Source organism: Mustelus asterias, chromosome 24, assembly GCF_964213995.1.
Source record: "Mustelus asterias chromosome 24, sMusAst1.hap1.1, whole genome shotgun sequence".
In the NCBI taxonomy this organism is placed as follows: domain Eukaryota; kingdom Metazoa; phylum Chordata; class Chondrichthyes; order Carcharhiniformes; family Triakidae; genus Mustelus; species Mustelus asterias.
This window is the reverse complement of record NC_135824.1, coordinates 39,735,361-39,759,773: the sequence shown is the minus strand read 5'-3', so window position 1 is coordinate 39,759,773 and position 24,413 is coordinate 39,735,361. Positions and strand designations below refer to the sequence as shown.

Genomic DNA, 24,413 nt, shown 5'->3' with positions numbered 1-24,413 from the left:
GAGTCCCGGTGCGTAACACACATATTAGAATATATACACTCAGCACTCCATTCTCCTATAATCACAGGCACTTGTAAGTAGACGTCAAATTTTCCCCCAAGCCTTCACAAAGTTTATACACATGGTAAATCTACCCTTGGCAAGGATGAACTCGTGTCACCTTCACACTTGCTCCCAATGTGGGAGGCGGGGGAGGGTGGTGGTCTCGCAGAGAGCTCTTTCAGGCAGATTCAGGTAGACTCCTTCAGGAGGAGCTGTACGAGAACACCAGTTGACTCCTTGAGGTCGCTCCTCCATATAGATTGACGAGGGAAGATTATGTTCCTGCCCCTGATCTCCCCTCGCTCAGAGTAAACCCAAATCCCATGATATCTTTGTCGTGCCAAGAGGCCTAGAGGTTGTTTTAGAATGCACTCACTGACAGCCTCATCTGCACTCTGTGTCGATGAGTTACACCCACTCCAGAACTTCCAAAAGCAGATATTCCTCCAAGTCTCAGTCCTTTATGGCCTTCATATTAGTCTGAGACTGTGATCCATCACTGTGGACACCCAGCCAAGGTAAACATTGTTCCTGTATGGACCTTACAGAGCACTGGCAGAGCAGTGGATCAGCTCACAGTCCTCAGCACAGACTGACACAGGCCCACTCTATTCTCTCTCGCCCCAGTTCTGCAATGAGGTCTGATGCACTGTGGCTGCAAAATCCTCGAGAGGCCTGCCACATCCCTTGATAAGGAGGCGAGCAGGCCAAAGAAATCTCCATGTGAGGTTTGACAAAGGCATCAATCAAATATAGACACACCTCTTCAGCCCTATACTCAATCCCTCTTCAATCCTATACTCAATCCCTCTTCAGCCCTATACTCAATCCCTCTTCAATCCTATACTCAATCCCTCTTCAATCCTATACTCAATCCCTCTTCAATCCTATACTCAATCCCTCTTCAATCCTATACTCAATCCCTCTTCATCCTATACTCAATCCCTCTTCAATCCTATACTCACTCCCTCTTCAATCCTATACTCAATCCCTCTTCAATCCTATACTCAATCCCTCTTCAATCCTATACTCAATCCCTCTTCAATCCTATACTCAATCCCTCTTCATCCTATACTCAATCCCTCTTCAATCCTATACTCACTCCCTCTTCAATCCTATACTCAATCCCTCTTCAATTCTATACTCAATCCCTCTTCAATCCTATACTCAATCCCTCTTCATCCTATTATCAATCCCTCTTCATCCGTTTGGATCAGAAATTGGCTCGCTGTAAGAAGACAGAGGGTGGTGGTTGATGGGAAATGTTCATCCTGGAGTTCAGTTACTAGTGGTGTACCGCAAAGATCTGTTTTGGGGCCACTGCTGTTTGTCATTTTTATAAATGACCTGGATGAGGGCGTAGAAGGATGGGTTAGTAAATTTGCGGATGACACTAAAGTCGGTGGAGTTGTAGACAGTGCGGAGGGAAGTGGCAGGTTACAGAGGGACATGGATAAGCTGCAGAGCTGGGCTGAGAGGTGGCAAATGGAGTTTAATGCGGAAAAGTGTGAGGTGATTCACTTTGGAAGGAGTAACAGGAATACAGAGTACTGGGCTAATGGTAAGATACTTGGTAGTGTGGATGAGCAGAGAGATCTCGGTGTACCTGAAAGTTGGCACCCAGGTTGATGGGGTTGTTAAGAAGGCGTACGGTGTGTTAGCTTTTATTGGTAGAGGGATTGAGTTTCGGAGCCATGAGGTTATATTGCAGCTGTACAAAACTCTGGTGCGGCCGCACTTGGGAGTATTGCGTACAGTTCTGGTCGCTGCATTATAGGAAGGATGTGGAAGCATTGGAAAGGGATCTCGACCATTTCTACTTCGGCCCCATTGATGTAGACAGGGGCATGTTCTCCTCTTTGCTTCCTGAAGTCAACGACAATCTCCTTCATTTTGTTGACATTGAGGGAGAGATTACTGTCGCCGCACCAGATTCTCTATCTCATTCCTGTACTCTGTCTCATCATTGTTTGAGATCCGACTCACTACGGTGGTGTCGTCAGCAAACTTGAAAATCGAATTGGAGTGGTATTTGGCCACACAGTCATAGGTGTATAAGGAGTATAGTAGGGGGCTGAGAACACAGCCTTGTGGGGCACCGGTGTTGAGGATGATCGTGGAGGAGGTGTTGTTGCCTATCCTTACTGATTGTGGTCTGTGGGTTAGGAAGTTCAGGATCCAGTCGCAGAGGAATGTGCCAAGGACCCGGCCACGGAATTTGGAGATGAGTCTTGTGGGAATAATGGTGTTGAAGGTTGAGCTGCTCAGCTACACACTTACAAATAATGAGCAGCGTTTAAGCATTCTCATGTTGGAATATTCAGCAATCACTCTGTTGGTAATGTGAGGGAAATGAATCTGCCGGAGTTAATTATCAGACTCTAATGGAGACCCCAATTCCTTAAATGTCTGTGACCACTGAAGCAACTAGACAGATGGATGAGGGAGTCAAGGGTTATGGGGGTAGATTACAAAGGGCAAAGGGCTGAATGGCCTCCTCCTGCTCCTATGTTTCCTAACTCGAAGTAAAATGGAATCCAGGATGCTGCCAAATTGTGCAAGTGAATATTATTTTGCGAGTGCCAGAGTTATATCCAATGGTTGTTCACCTATGCTACCTGTGCCTTCTTTATCTGTCTTTTTCTATTGCTATGTGTAAGTGCCGCCCCGAAATCCACAGCTTCCCTGCGACAATCTGGTTGATGTGGAATGAGCAGCTCCTGGCCGAGTGTACTGAGACTCCCTCTAAACATGGCAGCATGACTTTCACTCCAGGAGGTAATGACAGGGATGGTGACTTCCTACCTGCCCTGCTGTGAGATTCAGTGAGCTCCTCACAGATGCATATGTAATGAGCTGAATAACACAAGATTATTTGAGGTCAGCCATCTTGCCCCTCCCGCCCTTTCTGGCATTCTCTCCAATACCTTCACATCTTTCCTAAAATGTAGCGCCCAGAACTAGATGCAATACTCCAGCTGAGGCTAAACAAATGTTTTATACAATACAACATAATCTCCTTGCTCTTGTACTCTGTGCCCCTATTAATAAAGCTCAGAATACTATACACTTTATTAACTGTTCTCTCAACCTGTCCTGCCACCTACAATGATCTATGCACATATACACCTAGCTCCCTCTGCTCCTGTACCGCCTTTAGAATTGTGCCCCTTATTTTATATTGTCTCTCCATGTTCTTCCAACCAAAATGCATCACCTCACACTTCTCCGCATTGAATATCATCTGCTTACTCCACCAACTTGTTTATGTCCCATTGAGGTTCGACATTGTCCTCCTCCAAGTTCACAATGCTTCCAAGTTTTAAATCACTCACAAATGTTTTAGTTCTGCCCTGTACACCATAGTCTAGGTCATTAAGATATATCAGGAAAAGCAAGGGCCCCAACACTGAGCTCTGAGGAACACCACTATAAGACCATAAGACATAGGAGCAGAATTAGGCCACTTTGCCCACCGGGTCTGCCCCGACATTCAATCATGGCTGATATTTTTCTCATCCTCATTCGCCTGCCTTTTCCCCATAACCCCTGATCCCCTTATTATCCCCACTACAAACCTCCTTCCAGTCTGAAGTATATCCATTAACCGTACTCTGTGTTTCCTGTCACTCTGCCAATTCCAATTGCTCCTGCCCCTTTAATTCCATGAGCTGTAACTTTGACCACAAGCCTGTTGTGTGGCACTGTATCAAATGCCTTCTGAAAGTCCATGTAAACCACATCAACAGCTATCACCCTCATCAACCCTCTCTCTTAACTCATAGAATCATAGAAACCCTACAGTGCAGAAAGAGGCCATTTGGCCCATCGAGTCTGCACCAACCACAATCCCAACCAGGCCCTACTCCCATATCCCTACATAGTTACCCGCTAATCCCGCTAACCTACACATCTCAGGACACTAAGGGGCAATTGTTTTAGCATGGCCAATCAACCTAACCCGCACATTTTTGGACTCTTCAAAAAAACTCCAGCAAGTTAATCAAATACAATCTTTCCTTCACGAATCCATGTCAGAAATGTGTACGTGTGCCACAGACGCCATTTTGGAACTTTAGGGTCTTCATAGCAGCTGAAACACGGGGCACTGGTGAGCTCAGTTTTGACCTTGTGGTTGACAGTGGGCAAGTGACAACATGTACTTGTATCTCTTCTCATTATTAAACACTCATACTTAGCTAACAGACCTCACTTTTCTGGTATTTTCTGACTACACTGTGGACTTTTCTTTCCGAACAAGTTTATATCTTGCCCCAATGCACTTTTTAACTCTTCTCACAAGAGCTAGGTCACCTGCCCAATTTAAATCACTCTGATCCCAAAACTGATCCCAATGTTTCTGAAATTGGAAACTGTTTTTCACTGCGGACTGTTAGCTGCAGCTTAACAGACCGAATCTTTCTCTCACCCTCTGATTCAGCATGTTGCACTTGGAAGGATGTGATTCAAATGACTGTACCTGTGGGAAAACCTGATGATCAGTGTCTAAATGTTTCTCTAGATGAGGTGTCTCCAACCACAATGATATAGTTCTGTGTAAGAATGGTGTTTGATAAAAGCATGGTGACTGTCGTCAGTCATCAAGTGACGAGAGGGCTTGCGTACATTGATGACGTTTCCACAAGTACTGTACAACTCACATACACAGCCTATCATTGCCTTTCTTCTCTCTCGGCCCGTGGAACCAACCCAACATTGGGAGGTCGATCAATTACTTAGCACAGGAATTATTGGTCTCGGAACCCAAAACACTGCCTTGTTTTGACATCTACCGCATTGTTACACCCCAAAGCCCTCTGGATAAACACACGGCTCATTATCTAAGGTCAAAAAGCACAGCTGGCCTGATCCAATAATCATCCATTCAACATTTTATCTCCTCGGAATAGATCAATTGAAGATTGAAGAGTGATCTTTCTTCAGAAGAGAGTTCCGTCAGGAAGATCTGTGGAGTGACTATTATCTCCTCATTGAATATTATACTTTTCTATTTCTCCAAGGCCTGACTGAGGCTGAATGGATCCGTGTGTACAATCAATGATACCCTATACCCTTGGGAAACTGCAGATGTCAAGGAATCCTAACTGCCTGGGTGTCTGTGGCTATGGCTTCATGCCAAGGTGTTCTTTGCAGGCCATGTGCTTCAGCAGAGTTCCAGTGATAAGCATCAGTGCACTGAGGAATGCTCCCCTCCTGTCATATCATCCAGGGCAGCTTGAAGCAATTCTCAAACACAAAGATTCAGGGCCGTGCACCTTTTAAGAAGCTCTGGTCGAGCTGTGCTCAGAATGCAGAGATTCAATGGCTGTCCCTCAGCTCCTGAGGTAGTCAGGTTAGGAAGCAAAGCATCTCTCTCTCTCAGTCTGCACCTGTAGCTGCCCAAGCACCCACACACGCCTCAATAATCGGACATTATGACAGGAGGGAAAAGGGGCAAAGTCTTCCAAATTCTATCGCCGACACCACGGCTGTGCTTTACAGAGCGGAACCACAGAAACTCAAACTTCAGCAGTAACTGTTCGGCAGCCCCAAAACATATAAAAGGTTCAGAGCGATTTGATCAACATTTTCAGGATGTTAAACAGGATCAGATGGTGAGATAGAGGGAGGCGATTGCTGGGAGTCTGGGATAAGGGACATCATTTAAGAATTAGAGGCAGACCTTTCAGGGTGAAATTAAGAACAGCTTCTATCCAGGAAGATTGGAACTCCTTTCCATATTGGCTACTGATGCTAGATCAATTGTATACTTTAAGTCTCAGAATGATAGATTATTGTTACCCAGAGGTATTAAGGGATAGTGTGTGGATGGAGTTAGGTTGCAGATAGTCACATGGAACAGGTTTCAGTGGTGAAGCAGTTTCCTGTTTCCACATTCATTGGCCGCCATCATCTTCTGACGTCTTTGAAATGCTGCTTGAGTCCACAAATGACTCGGAGTACGAGCCACTGAGCCATGACTGGCACCTCTGACTGCAATACAGATCTCCGCCTCACAACACTGGCTCAGCACAGTATCAATGAAGGTTTCCATACCCCCCAGTTGATGGGTGCCCTCCCAGCTACACTATAATTCGACACCCAACCACTGTGTAGAATATCCCGAAATACAAGGATTGTATTGAACAATAAGAACCCATTTCACTTGTGCTCAGTTACAAACAGGGAGCATCAAGGGCAGTAGGTTCCAGTCACACGGAAGCCCTCAATTTGGAATGGTTTGTCAGTGTGTTAACAGGCCAACCTCACTGATGTGGTTTATGATGACAGGGAGAGTTGCTGACAAACCAAATGTTTGCAATCATCAAAGTTACGGTGTGTGTTTTATTCATGTTGACATGAAAAGAACTCAAAGTTTTCAGTTCAGATGAACCACACCATATGCTCCTAGCCAGGTGTGTTTGAACTTGACTCCTAAGCTATTTATTTGCTATTGAATTACTCATGCTACTTTTCTCTTGTAGAAAGTATTTGTAATGGGATTGTATCATTTTCCCCTTTTTCAGTAATAGAACCATGGCCAACACAAAAGGGTTTATCCAATCCTCAGATGTTTCATTGTCTGTCATTCCTTTAATTTATCAAGGCCTTTGTTTCATGAAAAAGTATCTCAGCAGCAATCTGCCTTTATCTGGTGAAAATTAATTTAAATTGACATCTTGTGCTGTGATGTGGGATAATTGTGTTATTCGATGAACCCTAATAGTTTCTTCTGCGCTTGTGTTGTCTGATTCTGGAACTCATAAACGGGGGAGATCTTCAAATGGATTACACCCAGATGGCACCTCATTAAAACCAGGAACAGAATCTGAATGGCTATAGTCTTGAGTCAGCAACTCTGAGGTCAGAAGTTCAACTCCACCCTGGTGGTTATGAAATTAAATAAATCAGATCATTTAAGAGATAATAGCAGAAAAATAAAGGCAGTTGTAAAAATCTGATTTATTCATCCCAGGGAAAGGAACATGCCTTCCCGACTGAGTCTAGCCTACTTGTGACTCCAATCCGCATTGCATGGTTGACTTTTAATGGCCAAGTAAGCTACCAAGTTTATTAAAGGGAGATGATATGAAGGGTTTAGACGGGTACAGAGATGGAACAGGTTATGTTGACAGATTGAAGATGTTAGGACTCTTTTCCTTGGAGAAATCTTAGAGGCGATTTGTTAGAAGTATTCAACATCATGAGAGGTTTGGACATGGGGTAAAAGGATCGAGGAACTGGTGGAAGGATCGAGAATGACAGGGCACAAATTCAGATAACTTGCAAAAGCAACAATGGAGACACTTGCCTTTTACTTCAGTTAATAAGGTGCTTGGTGCATATATTATGATAAGTATGCCAATCATATCATAGAATCATAGAATCTACAGTGCAGAAGGAGGCCATTTGGCCCATCAAGTCTGCCCCGACTACAATCCCACCGAGGTCAGAGTCATAGAGGTTTACAGCATGGAAGCAGGCCCTTCGGCCCAACTTGTCCATGCCGCCCCTTTGGTTTTAACCACTAAGCTAATCCCAATTGCCCGCGTTTGGTCCATATCCCACTATAGCCATCTTACCCATGTAACTGTCTAAATGCTTTTTAAAAGAAAAAATTGTACCCGCCTCTACTACTACCTCTGGCAGCTTGTTCCAGACACTCACCACCCTCTGTGTGAAAAAATTGTCCCTCTGGACACTTTTGTATCTCACCCCTCTCACCTTAAACCTATGCCCTCTAGTTTTATTTGTACCTTTGGGAAAAGATATTGACTATCAAGCTGATTTGTGCCCCTCATTATTTTATAGATCTCTATAAAATCACCCCTCAGCCTTCTACGCCCCAGAGAAAAAAGTCCCAGTCTATCCAGCCTGTCCTTATAACTCAAACCATCAAGTCCCGGTAGCATCCTAGTAAACCTTTTCTGCACTCTTTCTAGTTTAATAATATCCTTTCTATAATAGGGTGATCAGAATTGCACACAGTATTCCAAGTGTGGCCTTACCAATGTCTTGTACAACTTCAACAAGACGTCCCAACTCCTGTATTCAATATTCTGACCAATGAAACCAAGCCTACTGAATGCCATCTTCACTACTCTGTCCACCTGTGACTCCACTTTCAAGGAGCTATGAACCTGTACCCCTAGATTTCTTTGTTCTATAATTCTCCCCAACGCCCTACCATGAACTGAAGAAGTCCTGCCCTGGTTCGATCTACCAAAATGATCACCTCGCATTTATCTAAATTAAACGTCACCTGCCATTTGTCAGCCCACTGGCCCAATTGATCAAAATCCCGCTGTAATCCTCGATAACCTTCTTCACTATCCATTATGCCACTAATCTTGGTGTCATCTGCAAACTTACTAACCATACCTCCTAAATTCTCATCCAAATCATTAATATGAATGACAAATAATAGTGGCACCCAGCACTGATCCCTGAGACACTGCTGGTCACAGGCCTCCAGTTTGAAAAACAACCACCCTTTGTCTTCTGTCATCCTGTCAATTTTGTATCCATTTGGCTACCTCACCCTGGATCCCGTGAGATTTAACCTTATGCAACAACCTACCATGCGGTACCTTGTCAAAGGCCTTGCTAAAGTCCATGTAGACAACATCAACTGCACTGCCCTCATCTACCTTCTTGGTTAACCCCTTAAAAAAACTCAATCAAATTTGTGAGACATGATTTTCCACTCACAAAGCCATGCTGACTGTCTCAGTCAGTCCTTGCCTCTCTAAATGCCTGTAGAACCTGTCTCTCAGAATACCTTCTAACAACTTACCCATTACAGATGTGAAGCTCACCGGCCTGTAGTTCCCAAACTTTTCCCTGCAGCCCTTTCTAAACAAAGGCACCAACATTTGCCACCCTCCAATCTTCAGGCACCTCACCTGTGGCTATTGATGATTCAAATAAAAGGTGAAGGCGAGAAAATCAGTACGGAACCAGTAGAAATGGCAGAGGTGCTTAATGAGTATTTTGCCTCGGTTTTCACAGAGGAGAAGGACCTGGGTGGATGTACTGTGGGCTTGCGGTGGACTGAAAAGATTGAGTATGTGGACTTTAACAAAGAGGTTGTGCTGGAATCTTTGAATGGCATCAAGATAGATAAGTCGCCGGGTCCGGATGGGATGTACCCCAGGTTACTGTGGGAGGCGAGGGAAGAGATTGCAGAGCCTCTGGCGATGATCTTTGCGTCATCGATGGAGATGGGAGAGGTGCCGGAGGATTGGAGGATTGCGGATGTGGTTCCTATTTTCAAGAAGGAGAATAGGGATAGCCCAGGAAATTACCGACCGGTGAGTCTAACCTCAGTGGTTGGTAAGCTGATGGAGATATTCCTGAGGGACAAGATTTATGAGCATTTAGAGAGGTTTAGTATGCTCAAGGATACTCAGCATGGCTTTGTCAAAGGCAGATCGTGCCTTACAAGCCTGGTGGAGTTCTTCGAAAATGTGACTAAACATTATATGGATTTTAGCAAGGCGTTCGATAAGGTCCCCCATGCAAGGCTTCTCGAAAAAGTGAGAGGGCATGGGATCCAAGGGGCTGCTGCCCTGTGGATCCAGAACTGGCTTGCCCAAAGGAGGCAGAGAGTGGGAATAGATGGGTCTTTTTCTAAATGGAGGTCGGTCACCAGTGGAGTGCCCCAGGGATCTGTTCTGGGACCCTTGCTGTTTGTCATTTTCATAAATGACCTGGATGAGGAAGTGGAGGGATGGGTTGGTAAGTTTGCCGACGACACGAAGGTTGGTGGGGTTGTGGATAGTCTGGAGGGATGTCAGAAGTTACAGAGGGACATAGATAGGATGCAAGACTGGGCGGAGAGGTGGCAGATGGACTTCAACCCAGATAAATGTGTAGAGGTCCATTTTGGCAGGTCAAATGGGATGAAGGAGTACAATATAAAGGGAAAGACTCTTAGTACGGTAGAGGATCAGAAGGACCTTGGGGTCCGGGTCCATAGGACTCTAAAATCGGCCCCGCAGGTGGAGGAGGTGGTTAAGAAGGTGTGCTGGCCTTTATCAATCGAGGGATTGAGTTTAGGAGTCTGGGGATAATGATGCAGCTATATAAGACCCTTGTCAGACCCCACTTGGAGTACTGTGCTCAGTTCTGGTCGCCTCATTACAGGAAGAATGTGGAAAAGATTGAAAGGGTGCAGAGGAGATTTACAAGGATGTTGCCTGGATTGAGTGGCATGCCTTATGAGGATAGGCTGAGGGAGCTCGGTCTTTTCTCCTTGGAGAGACGTAGGATGAGAGGAGACCTAATAGAGGTATATAAGATGTTGAGACGCATAGATTGGGTGGACTCTCAGAGGCTTTTTCCCAGGGTGGAAATGGCTGCTACGAGAGGACACAGGTTTAAGGTGCTGGGGGGTAGGTACAGGGGAAATATTATGGGGAAGTTTTTCACACAGAGGATGGTGGGTGAGTGGAATCGGCTGCCGTCAGTGGTGGTGGAGGCAAACTCAATAGGGTCTTTTAAGAGACTCCTGGATGAGTACATGGACTTAATAGGATGGAGGGTTATAGGTAGGCCTAAAAGGTAGGGATATGTTCGGCACAACTTGTGGGGCCGAAGGGCCTGTTTTGTGCTGTAGTTTTCTATGTTTCTATGTTTCTATCACCACCCCTGGGAATTTCCATTAATGTGGAGATGCCGGCGTTGGACTGGGGTAAGCACAGTAAGAAGTTTCACCACACCAGGTTAAAGTCCAACAGGTTTATTTGGTAGCAAATACCATAAGCTTTCGGAGCACAGCTCCTTCGTCAGATGGAGTGGATATCTGTTCTCCAACAGCGCACAGACACAGACACAGAAATCAAGTTACAGAATACTAATTAGAATGCAAATCTCTACAGCCAGCCAGGTCTTAAAAGGTACAGATAATGTGGTTGGAGGGAACATTAAACACAGGTTAAAGAGATCTGTATTGTCTCCAGACAGAACAGCTAGTGAGATTCTGCAAGCCCAGGAGGCAAGCTGTGGGGGTTACTGATAATATGACATAAATCCAACATCCCGGTTTAGGCCATCCTCATGTGTGCGGAACTTGGCTATCAGTTTCTGCTCAGCGACTCTGCGCTGTCGTGTGTCGTGCAGCAGAGTCGGTGAGCAGAAACTGATAGCCAAGTTCCGCACACATGAGGACGGCCTAAACCGGGATGTTGGATTTATGTCACATTATCAGTAACCCCCACAGCTTGCCTCCTGGGCTTGCAGAATCTCACTAGCTGTTCTGTCTGGAGACAATACACATCTCTTTAACCTGTGTTTAATGTTCCCTCCACCCACATTGTCTGTACCTTTAAGACCCGGCTGGCTGTAGGATTCACATTCTAATCAGTATTCTGTAACTTGATTTTGTGTCTGTTTGCACTGTTTGAGAGCACATTTCCACTCCATCTGACGAAGGAGCAGTGCTCCGAAAGCTTATGGTATTTGCTACCAAATAAACCTGTTGGACTTTAACCTGGCGTTGTGAGACTTCTTACTGTGTTCACCCCAGTCCAACGCCGGCATTTCCACATCGAGATTTAACATTGACAGGGAGGAGGTGTTGAATAGACTGTGTGCACTTAAAGTGGATAAGGCACTGAGACTGGGTGAGAAACTGAGGGAGGTGAGTATGAAGATTGAAGGAGATGGAGTATAACGTTAACAAATGCGAGGTTATTCACTTTGGAAGAAATAATAGCAAATTGGATTATTATCTAAATGGAAAGAAATTACAACATGCTGCTGTGCAGAGGGACCTGGGGGTCCTTGTGCATGAGATGCAAAAACCCAGTCTGCAGGTGCAACAGGTGATCAAGAAGGCAAATGGGATGTTGGCCTATATCGCAAGGGGGATAGAATATAAAAGCAGAGATGTCTTGCTGCATCTGTACAGGGCATTGGTGAGGCCGCAGCTGGAATACTGTGTGCAGTATTGGTCCCCTTATTTGTGGAAGGATATATTGGCCTTGGAGGGAGTGCAGAGAAGGTTCACCAGGTTGGTACCAGAGATGAGGGGTGTTGATTATGAGGAGAGACTGAGCAGATTGGGTTTGTACTCGTTGGAATTTAGAAGGCTGAGGGGGGATCTTATAGAGACCTATAAGATAATGAAGGGGCTGGATAGGGTAGATCTGGAGAGATTATTTCCACTTAGAAAGGAAACTAGAACTAGAGGGCACAGCCTCAATATAAAGGGGGGTCAGTTTAGGACAGAGTTGAGGAGGAACTTCTTCTCTCAGAGGGTGGTGAATCTCTGGAATTCTCTGCCCACTGAAGTGGTGGAGGCTACCTCGTTGAATATGTTTAAAATCACGGATAGATGGATTCCTGATCGGTAAGGGAATTAGGGATTATAGGGATCAGGCGGGTAAGTGGAACTGATCCACTTCAGATCAGCCATGATCTTATTGAATGGCGGGGCAGGCTCGAGGGGCTAGATGGCCTACTCCTGCTCCTATTTCTTATGTTCTTATGTTCTTATGAAGGGGCAATGGTTCTAATTTTTCAGGCTTTCTTAGACTCAGAATGTAGGGTGCTCGGGGACTGGAGAATTGCAAATGTTACACCCTTGTTCAAAAAAAAGGTGTAAATCAGTTTAACTTCAATCGTGAAACCTCGAAAACAATAATTTGAGACAAAATGAAGAATCATAAGGGCAAATTTGGATTAATTAAAGGAAGCCAGCATGGATTTCTTAAGGGAAAATAATGTTTAACTAACTTGCTGGAGTTTTTTGAAAAGGTAACAGGGAGGGTTGATGAGGCTAATGCTGTTGATGCACAGACTCCCAAAAAGCATTCAATACAGTGCCACACAACAGACCTATGGGCAAACCTATAGCTCATGGAACAAAAGGGGCAGTAGCAATATGGATATGGAAGTAGCTGAAGAATAGGAAGCAGAATGTAATGGTTAATGGACCTTTTTCAAATTGGAGTAAGGTTTATAGTGGAATTCCTCAGGGCTCAGTATTGGGACTCTTGCTTTTCCTAATATATATTAATGAAGTAGACCTTGGTATACAGGAGACAATTTCAAAGTGCCAAATTTTATTTGATAACATTCTGATGAAGCATCTTGCCTTCTATCATGTTTGGTCGATATATATTGTTTTAGCACAATAGCAAGTTGTGTTGGTGTTGCTGACCTCCTGAACTCACACAGCCACAAGGATCAGGGCAGGTGGGTGATAGAAAACTCATCTGGAAGGGATACTGCTGCAACAATACTCGGGAAAGCCGATACCATCGAGGATAGTGAGGTTTCCTCAATCAATGCCAGTTCTCAATATTCACGCCCTCCACCTCCAGCACACCCTGGCTGCAGTATATGTATGATTAGCAGGTGGCACTGCAATAACTCACAGTATAAAAGGTTACTTTAACTGCACCTCCCTCCCCTGCAAACTCTTAAACCGCAAAAGAGCTGAAAGGCCGTGGGAACACCATTACCTCCAAGTCAAATAGCATCCTGACCAGGACATTTATCATTATTCTTTCATAGTCATTACATCAATACCCTGCAGTCCTACCCAACAGGACTGAATATCGTCACTGCATCAATACCCTGCAGTCCTACCCAACAGGATTGAACATAGTCACTGCGTCAATACTCTGGAGAGCTACTGAACAGGTCTGAATATCGTCACTGCATCAATACCCTGCAGCCCTACCCAACAGGATTGAGCATAGTCATTGCGTCAATTCCCTGGAGCCCTACCCAACAGGATTGAGCATAGTCATTGCGTCAATACCCTGGAGCCCTACCCAACAGGACTGAGCATAGTCATTGCGTCAATTCCCTGGCGCCCTACCCAACAGGACTGTGGGAGAACCTTCACCACACAACGTCATGGTTTAAGGAAAATATCCATCAGCTTCTCAACAACGAGCGATAGGGAATAAATATTTACTCATCCACATAAAAATGCTCCAGCTTTCATTTCTGAAGTGTCTGTCTGATTGGTTACCATAGAACCGGAGTGATTATCATGCACATGAACACAACTGTGTATACGCAGAAATAGATACGAACACATACATAAACACACATGTTGCAAACATAGATACACATACACACACACAATATATATGCAACCACACATACATAACACTCAAGTACAAGCATGTACATACATATGAAAATGCGCACAAATATATATATATATATATATATATATACACACACATATACACAGATGAACAAATACATCCACACATAAACATAGATACATATAGAAATACACACTTACGGTGGTATTTTTTTTACAGTTCACTCAGGGAGTCCAAGTTGCTGTGACAACATGGAATTATGGAGAGCGATGGTGGAAGCTCCAACTTTATACATATACATGATGTACTTTTAGTTTTGCTCTCATCAATGCAAGATAAACTAATGGTAAAGGGAACAACAATTTATATTGCATGGGGAGCGAGAGTTGATTGGTTGACAAATAGACACTGATTGGTAGAGGTGTTACCATGGAGAATGCAGCAGAAAACTGTTAACTACCAAGCTTTTGTTTCAAATTCAAGCCAACCAGGTCAACTCTCATTGATCAAGGTCATTGCAAAGGGGAATGAGCAAGGGAATGGCTTTAGTTCAATTGAAAAAGGTGCAATGTGTGGACCAGCTCAATCTGTCTGCAAAGGACAGGCTCCTGTTTGTGAATATACGTAGCTTCGAGCATGTGTAAGTGAGCTGCACTGCGCGCCCAACTGATCATCTTCAATTGGGTTTCAGTGTAAGTCCCGGAACTCTCAGGATTGTTCAGTGAGTGTCGTCTGATCATGGGATCGCATCTAATGTTGGACGCTATTACCGGAATTTTACCGCCTCGCCTGCCTGGGGCTCGTAAGATCCCGCCTGAAGCCAATGGAGAATGCCGTTCTGCGAGCCTTGTTCACCCCGGGGTGGGCATGCTGGTAAAATTTCTGCCTATGTTTTGAGTTTTGCGAGTTCAGGCTGGTTGGGTGCAGTCAGTATTTTGCTTATTGTGAACAGCTAAAGGGACGTGCTGTTTGATATGAAACACCAATCAGGGAGACATACGGCCTGCAAAGCTGGCATCACACCAGCACAGGAATTCATATCAAAAAGCACATTGTTCCCTGTTGTCATTGGTTTGTCCTGCATTGCTATTTTTCACCAATACTCAAGTTCTGTATTACCAAACGATGGTATGACAACATTGTCAATTTTTTCAGAGATAGTGGCTCCGATATGAATCCCAGGGGTGGAGACAGGACAAGGGGGCACAGGGATTGAGAGGAGTTTTTCATATTCATTCCAACAACAAAAATGTGTAAATTCATACACAAATATCAAGGGTGTGATCTTCCGGCTGTTTATGTCAGAGGGATCTTCCAGTCCCGCCAGTGGTGCCCCCTGCCATGGGTTTCCTGCCGGCATGGGGTGGATTCAGTGAGAAATCTCACTGACAGCGGCGGGACCAGCAGATCCCACCAGGGTTACGGTGGAATGCCTCCCACTGCTGGGAAACACATCACGGGGGGGGGGGGGGGGGGCAGAGAATCTCACTCTTAGACACAGGCCAAGGCCACCTGATTATTGCAATAACTGAGTTGATAGAAGTTTGACAGCGTTTGTCTTTGCAAACTGCTTTTGAAATTCTTGTTCCATCATTAAAGTACTTCCAGTCTCATTTCATCCAAATTGTTTTGGAATTCAGTGACAATTCCCAGAGAAAGATGGAACAGCTGCAACTGCCTTTCAAATGAGGGAATCTCAGTTCTGTCCAATGGGAAGACAACGGGAGGAGGCACGCTCCAAGCATGAGCTCCCAGGGCAGCCAATCACTCACTCTTAATCTTTTGTCTCACCTCTTTAATGCCAGTTCTTACATTCCAGCGTGGACAGATTAATGCCACAGGAAATCTGTGCACGTTTTGGTCAACAACATTATTGCAGAAACTGGCGTTAATTCCAGGGTTGTCTTTGTGCCAATCAAACTATTCTTCATTTGATATGAGGTGAATTAGTTCACCATATCAGCTGCATCTTTAATGTCATTTCCTGTCCTATATTTACACATACAACATTTTATCCTGTTTCAGGAGTAGTATCTGAATTATGTCACATATCACAGTACCATTAAATACAACATTGTTGCAGCAATAATGACAAATTAACATTAATAATTATTGCACCATATTTCCTTCACATATTCCATGTCAGGAATATTACCCAGAGACGTGAAACCAGTCATATTGACAGCCTGACATTCTTTATGGAATAATTGATGAAAATTCAGCTTCACTGGAAGCTGGGGGATTTGAAAATTTAATCAAACTGTTCCAGTGATAAAGTGCTGGAATTGAAATTCAGCCTCGGATCTATTTGTGAAGTTTAATTTCCCTGTCTATGATTCCGTGGTTTGTGGTTGAAGTCTGTACCTTTTACTTTATCTGATCTTACTTACAGCCAGAATGTGCCGGTCTCGCTCAATGAGGTCAGCCCATTTACATAAGAGCCTTCCTCTGGCCGATGTGTCCAGATTTCTCCATGGGGAGCCTTGCTGGAATGCTACTCTGGCAGCCTCGACTGCTTTATCCACATCAAGCTGGTAAACAAAGAGCAGGAACAGAGGTTAATGCACAATTGCAGCAACAATGACACTATGTGGAGACAAAAACATACAACTTCACCTTGGACAGCAGCGCATGATACAGTCCTGATCTCCTGGCCTCAGGTGAATGGCTTGAATGAGGTTTTGCAGGACTAGGCTGCTTATCTCATGCACAGACGGTGCACACCTTTCCAACCTAATGAGACACAAGCTCAGCCTGGGCACCTTGGGGTCATTTGCTTCAAGTTTAAGACAACTCACCACAAAGTCCATCTTGAAAGTATTCCAAAAGATCTCTAACAAGATGTAACTCAGCGACCTCTCTGATGCAGCATTCTTTGTAACTTTGCTCTTAGCCATGGAGGATTCCCGACCAGATAATTTCCCACCAGGCTGGTAAATGGGATTAGGTGAGAGGTCAGGTGTTTCTCACATGTCGGTGCAGACTCGATGGGCTGAAGGGGCTCTTCAGCACTGTATGATTCTATAAACAAGCCATTTCCTTTGACTTTTCCTCTTGTAAATGATGAGCAATTGCAGCACATTGCCGTCAGTAAAACAGCGAGCAATTTAATCAGCGCTGCTGGGAAAAGCCTTTACAATGATAATCTTCTAGGAGAGGGACTAACATCCTGGGACTAAGGGACTAACACCCTGGCGGGGAGATTTGCTAGAGCCACTCGGGAGGGTTTAAACTAGTTTGGCAGGGGGGTGGGACCCAAAGCAGTAGGGAGACAGAAGAGAAGGTTGAGGACATCACAGAAGTTAAAGAGAGCACGTGAAATAGTAAAGGCAGTGTCAGTAATCCTCGTACCAGACAGATCAGGCAAAAGCAGGACAGAGAGCAAGGGAAGTCCAGATTAAACTGCATTTATTTCAATGCAAGAGGCCTGACGGGCAAGGCAGAGGAACTCAGGGCATGGATGGGTATGTGGGACTGGGATACTGTAGCAATTACTGAAACATGGCTAAGGGAGGGACAGGACTGGCAGCTCAATGTTCCAGGGTACAGATGCTATAGGAAAGATAGAACAGGAGGTAAGAGAGGAGGGGGAGTTGCACTTTTGATTGGGGAAAGCATCACGGCCGTACTGAGAGGGGATATATCCGAGGGTTCGGCCACTGAGTCTTTATGGGTAGAACTGAGAAATAAGAAGGGGGAAATCACTTTGATAGGGTTGTACTATAGACCCCCCAATAGTCGGCGGGAAATTGAGGAGCAAATATGTAAGAATACAGATAGCTCCAAGAAAAATAGGGTGGTAATAGTCGGAGATTTTAACTTTCCCAACATTTCCCAACAGTATTAGAGGGTTGGATGGAGAGAAATTTGTTGAGTGTATTCAGGGGGAATTTCTCATTCAGGATGTGGATGGCCCGACTAGAGAGGGGGCAAAACTTGACCTCCTCGTGGGAAATAAGGAAGGGCAGGTGTCAGAAGTGTTAGTGAGGGATCACTTTGGGACCAGTGACCAGAATTCTGTTAGTTTTAAGATAGCTATGGAGAATGATAGGTCTGGCCCAAAAGTTAAAATTCTAAATTGGGGCAAGGCCAATTTTGATGGTATCAGGCAGGAACTTTCAAAAGTTAATTGGGGGAGTCTGTGGAAAGGGAAAGGGACATCTGGTAAGTGGCATGCTTTCAAAAGTGTGTTAACCATGGTTCAGGGTAAGCACATTCCTCATAGAGTGAAGGGCAAGGCTGGCAGAAGTAGGGAACCCTGGATGACTCGGGATATTAAGGCCCTGGTCAAGAAGAAGAAAGAGGCACATGACATACATAGTCAGCTGGGATCAAGTGAATCTCCTGAAGAGTATAGGGGGTGTAGGAGTAGAGTTAAGAGAGAAATCAGGAGTGCAAAAAGATGACACGAGATTGTTTTGGCAGATAAGGCAAAGGAGAATCCAAAGAGCTTCTACAAATACAAAGAGGGCAAAAGAGTAACAAGGGAGAGAGTAGGGCCTCTTAAGGATCAACAAGGTCATCTATGTGCGGATCCACAAGGGATGGGTGAGATCCTAAATGAATATTTCTCATCAGTATTTACTGTTACGAAAAGCATTGATGTTAGGGCACTTGGTCTTGAGGAGTGAACATATTACAGAGAAAGGGGTGCTGGAAGTCTTAAAGAGCATCAAGGTAGATAAATCCCCAGGACCTGATGAAGTGTATTCCAGGACATTGGGGGAGGCTAGGAAGGAAATTGCGGCTCCCCTAGCCGAGATATTTGAATCATTGATAGTCACGGGTGACGTGCCTGAAGATTGGAGGGTGGCAAATGTTGTGCCTTTGTTTAAAAAGGGCTGCAGGGAAAAACCTGGGAACTACAGGCCAATGAGCCTCACATCTGTGGTTGGTAAGTTGTTGGAAGGTATTTTGAGAGACAGGGTCTACAGGCATTTAGAGAGGCAAGGACTGATCAGGGACAATCTGCATGGCTTTGTGAGTGGAAAATCATGTCTCACAAATTTGACTGAGTTTTTTGAAGGGGTAACCAAGAAGGTAGATGAGGGCAGTACAGTTGATGTTGTCTACATGGACTTTAGCAAGGCCATGTAGACAATGGGTAGGTTGTTGCATAAGGTTAAATCTCACGGGATCCAAGGTGAGGTATCTAAATGGATACAAAATTGGCTTCTTGACAGATGGTTGTAGAGGGTTGTTTTTCAAACTGGAGACCTGTGACCAGCGGTGTGCCTCAGGGATCAGTGCTGGGCCCACTGATATTTGTCATTTATATTAATGATTTGGATGAGAATATAGGAGGCATGGTTTGCAGATGACATCAAGATTGGTGGCATAGTGGATAGTGAAGAAAGTTATCTCGGATTGCAATGGGATCTTGATCAATTGGGCCAGTGGGTTGACGAATGGCAGATGGAGTTTAATTTAGACAAATGCGAGGTGATGCATTTTGGTAGATTGAACCAGGGCAGGACTTACTCAGTTAATGGTAGGGCATTGTGGAGAGTTACAGAACAAAGAGATCTCGGGGTACATGTTCATAGCTCCTTGAAAGTGGAGTCACAGGTGGACAGAGAGGTGAAGAAGGCATTCGGCATGCTTGGTTTCATCGGTCAGAACATTGAATACAGGAGTACGGGCGTCTTGTTGAAGTTGTACAAGACATTGGTAAGGCCACACTTGGAATACTGTGTGCAGTTCTGTTCACCCTATTATAGAAAGGATATTATTAAACTAGAAAGAGTGCAGAAAAGATTTACTAGGATGCTACCAGGACTTGATGGTTTGATTTATAAGGAGAGGCTGGATAGACCACGACTTTTTTCTCTGGAGCGTAGGAGGCTGAGGGTTGATCTTATAGAAGTCTATAAAATAATGAGGAGCATAGATCAGCTAGATAGCCAATATCTTTTCCCAAAGGGAGGGGAGTCTAAAACTAGAGGGCATAGGTTTAAGGTGAGAGGGGAGAGATACAAATGTGTCCAGAGGGACAATTTTTTCACACAGAGGTGGTGGGTGTCTGGAACAAGCTGCCAGAGGTAGTAGTAGAGGCGGGTGCAATTTTGTCTTTTAAAAAGCATTTAGACAGTTACATGGGTAAGATGGATATAGAGGGATATGGGCCAAATGCGGGCAATTGGGATTAGCTTAGGGGTCTAAAAATAAAGAGTGGCATGAACAAGTTGGGCTGAAGGGCCTGCTTCCATGCTGTAAGCCTCTATGACTCTATGACTCTATGAGAGACTTGCATACCTTGTCATATTGTAGAAGATATGAAGTATCTCAATTCCATCTACTACAGCTCAAACAATAGTATGACACAGTGGTTAGCACTGCTGCCTCACAGCGCCAGGGACCCGGGTTCGATTCCTGGCTTGGGTCACTGTCTGTGTGGAGTTTGCACGTTCTCCCCGTGTCTGTGTGGGTTTCCTCTGGATGCACTGTTTCCCTTTGGGAAAAGATATTGGCTATCTAGCTGATCTATGCTCCTCATTATTTTATAGACTTCTATAAGATCCCACAGTCCGAAAGACGTGCCGGTTGGGTGCCTTGGCCATATTAAATTCTCCTTCAGTGTACCTGAACAGGTGCCAGGGTGTGGTGATGAGGAGCCAGAAGTGAACCGCAATCTGGGTCTATCTGACACCATTTAATATCACAACTCATAAATCTCTCGGTTTTCTGGCAGTCCCTAAAAACTGAATGGAATTCAGTAATGTACACGAGATGGTGAGTTAGTAAAATGTGGTTGAGTGCCAAGCTCAATAATTAAATTCATCAAATTAATAAAATAATAAATTGAAGAAATAGACAAAGTTGCTGGTTCTGGTGGAATGAATGTTTCATGTTTCATGACTGAGATTCAGTTAGTGTATATTACAAATATAAAAATGTTTGGCACATCCATAAAACTGCTTTAGAAAAATATCTGCTTTGTCTTCATAAATATAATGACTGACTTAAATATAAATACCGTGGGCTGGTAAAAATAGAGCTTGTATTTCAAAAGTGTTTACACTGGCTTCAAGCCAGACCGAAAGCACAGGTGTGAATACAATAACCTGCACTTACTAATATTTTTCTTAACTTGCCCCTTATAGGCTCTTGAATAACTTATGCTGTTTAACAGGGTGCTGCTACATCGTAACTACATTATCGTGGAAAGGCATTTCTGCTGGAACAAGGCAGCAGATTCACCTAAAATGTTAATAATTAGTCCAGCAATGCAGGTACGTCAGAGCAGAACGTCAGGGCTAATTTCAATCATCAGATTGGAATTCTTTTAACTAATGTAATGCTGACAAGGAATAATATTTATTTTAGTTTATTGTTGTATGGGTGTGCCATCAAGACAAACCTGAAAGAATGACTAGGTGACTGGAGTCCAAATACTATTATAGAATAGAGTCATAGAATCCTACAATGCAGAAGGAGGCCATTCAATCCATCGAGTCTGCACCAACCACAATCCCACCCAGGCTCTAACCCCTTAACCCCATGCATTTTCCCTAGCTATTCCCCCTGACACTAAGGGGCAATTTAGCACGGCCAATCCACCTAACCTGCACATCTTTAGGCTATGGGAGGAAACTGGAGCACCCGGAGGAAACCCACGCAGACACGGGGAGAACGTGCAAACTCCACACAGACAGTGACCCAATTGGGAATCGAACCTGGGTCCATGGCGCTGTGAGGCAGTAGTGAGAACCACTGTGTCACCGTGCTACCCACAAATGCAGATTTGCAACAATTTATATATTTGAGGAACATAGCAGGTTCAAGTAGATGCCCAGGTAACTACTAAAAGTCCCTTCAACAAGTCAGACACTCGCAGTCTAGATAAGGAATTACTGATCATAATGTGACATTTGGAGACCTAACTTCTCCTTCATCGCATACCTTGTCATGTTATAGAAATATCTCAATCCCATTTACTATAGCTCAAACACTAATCCAAAATTACAACTGTAACAATAATGCATTTATATAGTGTCCTTTATGTAATATAACATCCCAACACACGGGTGCTCCGGTTTCCTCCCACAGTCCAAAGATGTGCGGGTTAGGTTGATTGGCCATGCTAAAATTGCCCCTTAGTGTCCTGAGATGTGTAGGTTAGAGGGGTTAGTGGGTAAATATGTAGGGATATGGGGGTAGGGCCTGGGTGGGATTGTGGTCGGTGCAGACTCGATGGGCCGAATGGCCTTTTTCTGTACTGTAGGGTTTCTATGATTTCTAAGATTTCACACTTTATAGGGGTTTAAAAAAACAAAGAATGTCCCTATCTTATGAAGCTCCACTATAGGTTGTTTCTCTTTAATGCTGGGTAGTTAACAGGGCCTGAATTCTCCATTAGCATGGCCAGATTCATTTTAAAGTCATTCCACCTGGTTCCACAGGACCCAATCGGTGCCTTTTTGGAGTGGCCTCTGCCACTCGCTGACCCTCCCTCTCACTGACCACCCTCTATCTGCCACTCACTGACCCTCCCTCTTACTGACCACCCTCCCTCTCACTGACCACCCTCTGTCTGCTGCTCGCTGACCCTCCCTCTCACTGACCACCCTCTATCTGCCACTCACTGACCCTCCCTCTCACTGACCACCCTCCCTCTCACTGACCACCCTCTGTCTGCTGCTCGCTGACCCTCCCTCTCACTGACCACCCTCTATCTGCCACTCACTGACCCTCCCTCTCACTGACCACCCTCCCTCTCACTGACCACCCTCTGTCTGCTGCTCGCTGACCCTCCCTCTCACTGACCACCCTCTATCTGCCACTCACTGACCCTCCCTCTCACTGACCACCCTCCCTCTCACTGACCACCCTCCCTCTCACTGACCACCCTCTATCTGCTGCTCGCTGACCCTCCCTCTCACTGTCGACCTTCCCTCTCACTATCATCCCTCCCTCTCACTGATGACTCTCTTTCTCACTGAACACCCTCCCTCTCACTGTCGACTCTCTGGTTCACAGCCTTTGCTGCTCGCTGATGTTCCTCTTGCTTGTGGCTTACCTGCTACAAGTCAAAGTTGCTTTTTTTGTCTCACTGCTCATCTCCAGAACACTCGCTCACAGCCCAGAATCAGGAGAGGGAAGGGCCAAGAGGGAGAGGTGGGGAGTGGGAGATCCAACAAGAGGAAGGGTCGACAGCCAAGGGGAGACAGGGGGTGGCAGAGACTGTGAACCAGAGGCTCAGTAAGGAGGAGGGTCAGAAATAGGGTAGAGCTCGAGTGAGACGTGCAGTGAGCAGAATCAGTGATGATCAGGAGACAAACAGAAGCTTATCACTCGATTCCTTTTATATTTTCAAATTTATTTTATTATAAAAGTTATTTCATTTACCAAAATAGGAATTGGTTCCAATAGGAAAATATAGGAAAATGAGTGTCTGGAGGGGAACTTCCAGGTGGTGATGTTTCCAGGGTATCTGCTACCCTTGTCCTTCTCTCAGTGATTCCCAAAGGGCGCGGCGCGCCACACTGGTGCGGCGAGAGAGGATGGCAAGTGTGGCGGGAAGATTCAAGGACAATCAAAGAAACATTTAAACATGGTTTAAACAAGCATTGTTTTATACTTTCTGGATGTCCCATGATCATATTATAAAGTAGTTGTGTTCTATGTTATGAATTAAACACTGCTAGGAGTTGTTTTTTTTGTTTTTGAATGTATTTCTTATCAATAAAAAATTCGGTGTGGCGCGAGCAAATTTTTATTCCAAAAGTGCGGCCCAGTGAAAAAAGTTTGGGAACCACTGTTCTAGATGGTGGTGGTTGTGTGTTTGGAAGTTGCTGTTGAAGAACCTTGGTGAGTTCCTGCACTGCATCTTGTAGATGGTACACACAGCTTAAATTAAATAAAAGCAACTACAAAGACATGAGGCACGAGCTGGCCAGAGTTGATTAGAAAGGGAGCCTAGCAGGGAAGACAGTGGAACAGCAACGGCAGGAATTTTTGAGAGTTATTTGGGAGGCACAACAGAAATTCATCCCAAGGAGGAGGAAAGATGCTAGGGGGAGGGGGGAGGCATCCATGGCTGACGAGGGAAGTCAAGGACATCATAAAAGCAAAAGAAAAAGCATACAAAGTGGCAAGGATTAGTGGGAAGCCAGAGGATTGGGGAGCCTTTAAAAGTGAGCAGAGGACAACTAAAAACGCAATAAGGGGGGAGAAGATGAAATTTGAATGTAAGCTAACTGGTAATATAAAAGATAGGAAGAATTTTTTTCAATATATAAAAGGTAAGAGAGAGACAAAAAAAGCCATTGGACCACTGGAAAATGAGGCTGGAGAAGT

The 24,413-nt window shown here is 44.7% G+C and overlaps 1 protein-coding gene across 2 annotated transcripts in view; it reads right to left on the bottom strand.

Annotated features, from left to right (window-relative positions):
• aldh1a3 (aldehyde dehydrogenase 1 family, member A3) overlaps nucleotides 1–24,413 on the bottom strand; it is a 604,785-nt gene that overhangs the window by 96,424 nt on the left and 483,948 nt on the right. For both annotated transcript variants that reach the window (XM_078241032.1, XM_078241033.1), the window contains exon 3: nucleotides 16,505–16,645. In XM_078241032.1, the coding sequence (XP_078097158.1) occupies nucleotides 16,505–16,645 (141 nt within the window). The remainder of the gene's footprint in view (nucleotides 1–16,504; nucleotides 16,646–24,413) is intronic.